This window comes from Aspergillus thermomutatus, assembly GCF_002237265.1.
Source record: "Aspergillus thermomutatus strain HMR AF 39 chromosome Unknown NODE_497, whole genome shotgun sequence".
NCBI classification, from domain to species: Eukaryota; Fungi; Ascomycota; class Eurotiomycetes; order Eurotiales; family Aspergillaceae; genus Aspergillus; species Aspergillus thermomutatus.
In genome coordinates, this window is record NW_020798547.1 from 1 (window position 1) to 8,010 (window position 8,010).

Consider the following 8,010-nt stretch of genomic DNA (forward strand, 5'->3'; position numbering starts at 1 on the left):
GCCGGGCATCACGGGGTCGGATCTGCTGGTTGTGAACAAGATTGATCTTGCCGAGGCGGTGGGGGCGGATCTGTCGGTGATGGAGCGGGATGCGGCGAAGATGAGGGAGGGGGGCCCGACGGTTTTCGCGGTGGTGAAGCATGGGAAGGGGATGGATCATATTGTCAATCTGATTCTGAGTGCGTGGAAGGCGAGCGGGGCGTATGAGGTGAGTTTGGAGAGGTGGAAGAATGGGGCGCCGAAGAATTCGGGGAGTGTGGATGATTAGATGGGCAGGCTGATTCCATGATTGAGCGGGATCTATATATGATGGATGGGTGCAGGCTGGTGCATTCATCTATAGCGGAAGGATGTATGTAAATTGTACAAATGTCAATGACTTGATGACTACAAACGAACTTGTCACTTTTGTGCCCCGTACCCATAACCTTACCAAACGCCCGGAAAATGCAGAGTGATCAATCATAACAGGCTGAGAACCGACGGTCCACGAGAAACTGGGTATCTAAATCCTCCGCTCGGTCACCTCTCGCGTGGAGATGAGAGAGGAAGCAATCAACATGCAGCAAAACATCCAAGACTTGACGCTCCGGCACGATGCACTGGCAATCAAATCTCCTTCTTGGCGAATCGCGCCAACGCAGGACCCAGGTCCTGCCGCTCGGCACGGAGCTTCTCCTTTTGCCGGGCAGCGTGTTCCTTGCGCAGCATCTCCGCCTTGACGAGCTTGTCGTCGATGACATTGCGCCGGCCCTTCTTCCGGAGGTACTTCCGCAGGGCACTGTTGCGGCCGCGGCCGCGGTTCTTGAGCTTCTCGATCGGGTCCTCGGGTCTGCGGTCGAGATCCTTCTCCTCCCGGTTCTTCTTGTCGCTGATCGTGTCCAGTTTGCCGACAAAGTTGGCGTCCAGGGAGATCATCTCGGGCTGCAGCTTGTTCAACAGAGCGCGCACCTCGGCCTCCTGGCGCTGCTTCGTGTTCTCGTACGGGTTGACCTCCAGGGCGTCGAAGTTGGGCTCTCCGGCGCCGGGAACCAGGATGCTGGCGAATCCCTTGTCGTGCGTGACTCCCAGCACGTCCTCGAACGGGCACCAGCGCATGTTCTCGATGCGATGGCCGTCCCCGCCCCAGGCCATGTAGGGGCTCTTCACTTTGCCCTGGTCCGCCTGCGCAGCGTCGAAGAGGCCGCGCCACACGCTCACCTGCGTACCCCAGCCGACTGCTGTAAGACCGCGGTCACTGATCGCGACCGATGCTCCGGGCTGGTAGCACGAGTAGGAGTGCACCTCCCGGAACATACGGATATCCCACACGCACATTTTCTGGTCCTGGCCCGTCGACACCATGTATCGTCCTTGTCTATCCACCGCTAACGAGCGAACGGGACCGCGGTGCACGAGCGCTTTCACGAGGTTGGTTTGGGAGTTCGGAGACCACAGCGTAACCGTTCCATTCTGATGACCGACGTGCATGATGGCGTTCCATGGGTTCTGGCAAAGCGATGTCGGGCAGCCGAGTCGCGTGGGCAGTTCTGTGACCATCTGGCCGGTCGATGTGTCGGTGTACTTGAGATGACCACTCATTTGCTGCAACAGACATGTGTTAGCGATTTCCAGATACCACCAAATTCTTGATCTAAAAGGTCGATCTTACAGCGCCAACGAGAAGGAAGTGGTATGGGAGAAAGTCGAGGAAGACCGGTTCGATATACTTGTTGAGACAGTGCAGCTCGACGCCGGCGTGGTCGTAGATGTAGACGTGCTTCCTCTGAGCAACAGCAAAGTACTGATTGTTATGCAACCACCGAGCATCGCGAACCGTCTCTCCCAGTTGCAGCTCACAGCCCAATTTGCCATTCCGCCAGTCCATCGTCGCAATGTGCCCTTTCCGACCAGCCAAAAGCAGCTCCCGACCGTTCCTTGTATAGTCTGCCCGGTAGGGCCCCAGATCTTCCAACTTCAACTCGAATCCCTTCTTCGCCGTCTCGATACCGACATTCTCGCGAATCTCGTCCTGTCGCACCTTGTATGTCCGTTCGAGCTCCCCTTCAGGCTCCAGAAATCCCGCCTCATGCTCGAGCAGAATTTCCGCATCCTTCGCCTTGAGTGCGGCTTCCTTGAACTTCGCCTCCACGGCTTTGAGATTGCTGCGTAGCTTCCTATCCCTCACGCTCTGTACGTTGATGGGCTTGCCACGTCCGTAAGTTTTTTGCGCTTCGACCAGCCGTTTACTCTTTTCGCGCTTGTTGGTCGGCGCAACGGCCATCGTCGGTGCGGATTCAGCCATTTGCTTGCGTTCCTTCCGCTCTTTTCAAGTAATTCAGGAGACTCAAAGGAGGAACAAACGAAAAGTAAAATGCGAGCGAGAATGTATTGCTGTCGAAAAGGTGATCGGAGGTCGGGGTTGTCTGCGGGTCTTGAAGGAAAATTCATGCCAAGATTTCACGCTCGCTTGCCCACAATTACCTACAATATTTTTTTTTCCCTGGCAGAAAAGACCCGCTCTCCGAGATCTTGTCTATCGTGCAACGGCTTATCGTGCCAGATAGAGCCCTTTGAGATTTTTGTCAGGTCTCTTTTCTTGGACATTTTAACTCTCTGTATATTTCCTCTAGCAAACTGGACTCTCTTCCCTTTCGATTCAAAGGGTCCAGCGGTGCCAACATGGCGCCCACCCAGACGGTGCATCATCACCGCTCAACTACCAAAACATCCCACAAGCCATATAAGACCAAGCATGCTTCGAAGGGTGCTCTGAAGGACATCAACAAGGGTATGAATGCCTTGCCTTGCAGTCTAGTATTAGTGCTTTCAGAACGACTCTAATTGCGATACCTGTGATCAGGCAAGGTAGAGCGGGGTACCCGCAAGACCCCTCACCAGCAACTGATGTCGAAGCTCGATCGTCGAAACCAGGCTCGTCAGAAACAGCAGCTCAAGCATCAAGAAAAGGCGCAGGCTAACAGTATCTTCACCGGAGCGAACGGTGCCCCCCGCCATGTCGCTGTTGTGCCGCTTTCCGTCGATATCGATGTCGCTGCAATCCTCCGGTCTTTGAACGAAAGTGTGGATGTTTCAGCCGATGTTTCCGCGGACACGATTTCTCGTGTGCGTGTCGATCGCTTCAGACAAAGCCTTCAGTATATTCCCGCAAAATTCGACCTGATGGGCGCATTGGATGTGTGCCGCATGGCGGATTTCGTCGTGCTGGCATTGTCCTCGGAGGTGGAGGTGGATGAGCAGGGGGAACGGCTGTTGAGATCGATCGAGGGCCAGGGTATCTCCAATGTTGTGGCTGTCGTTCAGGTATGCCGAGATCCTTCTGTCTGCATTTTCGGGCTGCTAGAGCTAACCGTGGGCTTATTCTCCTAGGGTCTGGATAAGATCAACCCTCCCAAGAAGCGTCCGCAGGTGGCCTCTTCCCTCAAATCATTCATCAACCACTTCTTTCCTTCTGTCGAAAAGGTCCTGTCTGTCGACTCGAGACAGGAATGCTCCAACGTCGTCCGGTCCCTGTGTACCGCAACACCCAAGGGTATCCGCTGGCGCGACGAGCGCAGCTGGATGCTGGTCGAGGAGATGAAATGGCCCGAGGCCACATCAGAAGTTGTCGATGATGTTGTTTTGACCGGCATTGTTCGCGGAAAGGGACTAAAGGCGGACCGCCTCGTTCATATCCCCGGATGGGGCGACTTCCAGATTGACTCGATCACTGCAGCACCACTGCCGAGTGCCCGAGCCAAGCGCGATGATGCCATGAATGTCGATGAGAATGAGGGTCCACAGGTTCTGGATGTTCCCACTGCTGACCGGGACGACCTCGCCACTGTGGCTCCCGAGGAGATCGAGATGGAGGAGGATGATGTCTCTATCGCCGACACAGAGCGCAAGGGTGTTCTTCTAGACGACCACCATTACTTCTCCGATGACGACTCCCATCTGCCCGCGCGCCCTAAGAGACTGCCAAAGGGAACGTCAGAATACCAATCGGCATGGTTCATCGACGATGTCTCCGACTCCGGCTCCGACATTGAGGAAGAGGAAGAGGACGAGGCTATGGCTATGGATACCGCTGGAAATCCCGAGGATGGCGTATTCCCGGATCATCATGATGCTATGACAGAAGCTGGACCTTCTGAGTACCCTCAGTCCGAGATGTTCCTTGACCCCTCGCCAGAAGACGAAGCTCAGCAACTCGAGGAATATCGGGCCAGTCGCCGCAAGGAAGCGTCTGATGACCTGGAGTTCCCAGACGAAATCGAACTTCACCCTAACGTGCTTGCGAGGGAGCGGCTGGCTCGCTTTAGAGGTCTGAAGAATTTCAAGACTAGCGCTTGGGAGACTGCAGAAGATCGTCCGCATGAACCAGAGGACTGGCGCCGGCTGCTGCAGATCGTGGATTACAAAGGCTCCAAGAACAGAACTCTCCGTGAAGCTCTGGTTGGCGGTGTGAATCCTGGCGTAAGGGTTGATGTCCACTTGCGTGGAGTACCGTCCTCGCTCCGTAACCGCCGGCAGCCCCTGTCTCTCTTCTCACTCCTGCGTCACGAGCACAAGCAGACCGTAGTCAACGTGAACATGCACCTGAATTCTAGCGTTGAGGAGCCCCTCAAGTCCAAGGAGGAGCTCGTCGTTCAATGCGGCCCCCGCCGTCTGGTCGTCAAGCCAATCTTCTCTGCTGGCGATAACACCCCGAACAACGTGCACAAGTTCGATAGGTTCCTCCACCCCGGCCGTAGCGCTATTGCTACATGGATAGGACCTCTCACGTGGGGTGCCGTTCCCATCCTCGTCTTCAAAGGCAAGCAAACCCAGGATCCCGAGGTCCTCCACTCGGCCGATGCCGACGCAGAGGACCAGATCAACCTCGACAACCTGGAGCTCATCGGAACCGGCACCGTCGTCGCTCCTGACCAGTCCCGCGTCGTTGCGAAGAGAGCCATCCTCACGGGTCACCCGTACAAGATCCACAAGCGAGTCGTCACCGTCCGCTACATGTTCTTCAACGCGGAGGACATCAACTGGTTCAAGGCCCTGCAGCTGTGGACCAGGAGAGGGCGCAGCGGTTACATCAAGGAGAGTCTCGGTACGCACGGTTACTTCAAGGCTACTTTCGATGGCAAGCTCAATCCCCAGGATTCGATCGGCATCAGTCTGTACAAGAGAGTCTTCCCCAGAAAGGCCCGGGCTCTGGAGGAAGTTGTTGCTTAGATGTGTGCTGTGTCTGTTTTGGTGGATTTTATTGGGTCAAGTTTACATGGAAGGATGACATGATACCACAAAAGTCGACTTTGCATATTTCATGGGCTCGTCAGGGTTAACAAGATTTTCTGACGTATATAGACAAAGCAGTAGATTCAGCTAATGAGTTATGATTCATCCAAGTCTGGGATCGCCTCACTAATCACAAGCTTGTATACGTTATTCCTGGAGATATTAAAGGGAATGGAACACCGACAAAACGCAGGCATAAATTCAGCCGAAGAACCATCGTCACAACATCTAGCATAATCGTCAAATATCCGGCCAGTCCAACCAGGGACACGATACATTCAACCCTTGTTCAGCTATCAAACACTATAAAGAGAATTACGTGAGGCACGCTTGCCTAAGAGAAATCTTCCTCCGCCTCTTCGATATTGTTCTTAACACGCAGCAAGAGAGTAGTCTTCCACTTGTCCAGCTTGCTGAGCTGGTCATACTGGAACAACTTATCGGAGAAGGCTTCCTGGTCTCCGCCCTCGACAGCCTGCGCCAGATCAACGAGCAACTGGTGCTCTCTCGTCGAGGCAAATGTAGGATCAGTGTCGCGGTAACTCTCGAGGGCACGGTTCGTGGCGACAATGTCCTGGCAAGACGAATGAGCAACGAGAACGGAAACAAGGGAAGCTGGGAGGCGACGAATCGAGACATACCTTGCTTGCCAGATGGCAGATACCCGCCTTCAGGAAGTAGTCCTTGACAGACCACTTCATGAGATTATTGGTGATGGACGACCGGCCGATTCTCTCGTAGTTCTCAATGGCCTTGTAGTAGTCTCCCTCGAGGGCGGCCAGATCCGCCACTTTCAGGTAGTGCTTGTTCGCGAGCCTGTACGCAGATACTAGTCAGCACCGATCGGTCTCCTGCAATCGTGTACGACGGGAAAGAGGCCGCATACGCTTCCGCATTGTCACCGTCAAACCACTCCGCCGCTTTCTCATAGGCTTCCAGCGCCTTCTTCGTATCGCCCAGTTCGACCTCGTACACCTCCGCCAGATGCTGCTGCTGTGTCGCGGCCCGACGCAGATTCCCCTTCAATACGTAGTGTTGAATCGCCGCTGAGAGCACGCGAGCGGCGTCCTCGGGGTCGGATTTGCGGTAGACCTTGAAGGCTTCTTGCAACGTGTTTGCTGCGTCGTCTGGCTCGTTGAGGTTCTTTGTCTGGATTGAGGCAGCTTTTTCAAACGCTAGCCCGGCTTCTTTGTCTGGTCATCCAGAAGGCAACCTGTCAGTGAACCCCTGGGGCTTGAGGAAGATGGAGGTGGGGGGATGCGCGTACTCTGCTTCTGCACTCTGAAAGCATTTGCGGCCTGGATATACAAATCTGCGGCGTTCTCGTACTTCTCTGTCCGTCCGCCGAAGAAGCTTAGTCCACTTGAGGCGCCTTGCAGCGCTTTGTCTGCCTAGAGAGACGATAATGTCAGTGATCGTCACTTGGGACCTTAAAGCGGGGAATGCATGTTACTTTCTGGAGCAGGACTCGGGGGTCTTGAGCCATGGTATGTGAAAAGTGACAACGTGAGAAGCTATAGTCAAATAAAATAACAGGTATTTGGTATACTTGAAACCGAACAGTTATGATGGTAAAGCGTCAAGTGGAGAATAGATGGATTCCATGAAGCTGAGCTCCAAGATGCGGGATGCCGCCTAACGTAGGCGGTGGGCCATTTTTTGACCTCTTGCGTTGCGCTTGTTTTTAGACATCAACGCTGCTCTTCCAATCAACAAAGCTTCGTCCAAGATTGCCTCTTAACTATTATTCATATACTTCAATCAGTATATCTTCCAGCGATCGACGTCCATCTGTGCAGTTCCCGCCAACTCAAGTAGGCCAAATGCTTCTCCGCCAGAGTTCTCGGATCGTTCCTGGTCTGCTTTCAAGAAATGCTCTGAGATCTAGAGCTTATGGTTTTCGGCTTTATTCCTCTTCGAAATTCGACGAGGTGGACATCGAAGCTATGCTCGCGAAACCGAGCTGGTCTGTCAAGTCACTACTTCCCAGCGAATCCGCCATCGAGTCCACCACGGTCACTCCAAAACAGCTACATCATCTTCTACGTCTATCAGCTCTACCACAGCCCGTAAGCAAAGAAGAAGAGGACGCGATGCTCCGAACTCTCGAGTCCCAGATTCACTTTGTAAAGGAAATCCAGAGCGTCGATGCGACCGGGGTCGAGCCCCTCCAAGCTATTCGAGATGAGAGCCCGGAGGCGATCCAGGAGAACACGATCGGACTAGAACAATTGAAGGAGGCCATGTCCAAAGAACGAGTGGTAGGACGGAGCAGGAGAATCCATCGCGTTGAGAGCGCCAGAAATGACCGTCCGGACGGAGATGCTTGGGATGGGAATGCGCTAGGCTACGCATCCAAGACTAAGGGGAAGTTCTTCGTTGTTGAGACTGGCAATGAACCTGGCAATTGATTGAGAATGTCCTCTTTCCCGAAGCCATGGAAATATTATGGCACAATGGCCATCTGCTTCACCTCGCGTCGTCGCTTTATACCCCTGCTATGCGACTAGTTATATGATATAGGGGGCTGAGTCAGCATCAGATGACTTCATTGGATTTCGACAGTCAACAGCATTTCTCCACCTAACAACCTACAAGTCAACCTCCCTTACCATATAAACCCTCACGAGCCTTCTCACCCAGGAAGGCCATACTCTATTGAATCTTCAGAACAGGCTCTCAATCCAGGCGCCCTGCCTAGGATAAGGGACAGCTCCCCCTCCGCGCGCTGCCTGACAC

The 8,010-nt window shown here is 54.0% G+C and overlaps 4 protein-coding genes across 4 annotated transcripts; 2 read left to right on the forward strand and 2 right to left on the reverse strand.

The window, feature by feature from the left end:
* Positions 1-609: 609 nt before the first annotated feature.
* On the reverse strand, positions 610-2,284 carry CDV56_100196 (WDR46/Utp7 family protein; the record flags this gene model as incomplete). The annotated part of the gene is made up of 2 exons (XM_026753815.1): positions 610-1,584; positions 1,652-2,284. 2 exons carry the CDS (start codon positions 2,282-2,284, stop codon positions 610-612), a joined length of 1,608 nt encoding a protein of 535 aa, XP_026609523.1.
* A 377-nt stretch (positions 2,285-2,661) lies between these two features.
* On the forward strand, positions 2,662-5,208 carry CDV56_100584 (small subunit rRNA maturation protein TSR1; the record flags this gene model as incomplete). The annotated part of the gene is made up of 3 exons (XM_026754203.1): positions 2,662-2,770; positions 2,843-3,303; positions 3,370-5,208. The coding sequence occupies 3 exons, from the start codon at positions 2,662-2,664 to the stop codon at positions 5,206-5,208; spliced, it is 2,409 nt and encodes an 802-aa protein (XP_026609524.1).
* Positions 5,209-5,605: 397 nt separating this feature from the next.
* On the reverse strand, positions 5,606-6,757 carry sec17 (alpha-soluble NSF attachment protein SEC17; the record flags this gene model as incomplete). Its single annotated transcript, XM_026754678.1, has 5 exons — positions 5,606-5,845; positions 5,913-6,087; positions 6,158-6,464; positions 6,539-6,662; positions 6,725-6,757. 5 exons carry the CDS (start codon positions 6,755-6,757, stop codon positions 5,606-5,608), a joined length of 879 nt encoding a protein of 292 aa, XP_026609525.1.
* A 337-nt stretch (positions 6,758-7,094) lies between these two features.
* Positions 7,095-7,682, forward strand: CDV56_101283 (uncharacterized protein; the record flags this gene model as incomplete). The annotated part of the gene is made up of 1 exon (XM_026754902.1): positions 7,095-7,682. The coding sequence occupies one exon, from the start codon at positions 7,095-7,097 to the stop codon at positions 7,680-7,682; it is 588 nt and encodes a 195-aa protein (XP_026609526.1).
* Positions 7,683-8,010: the final 328 nt, after the last annotated feature.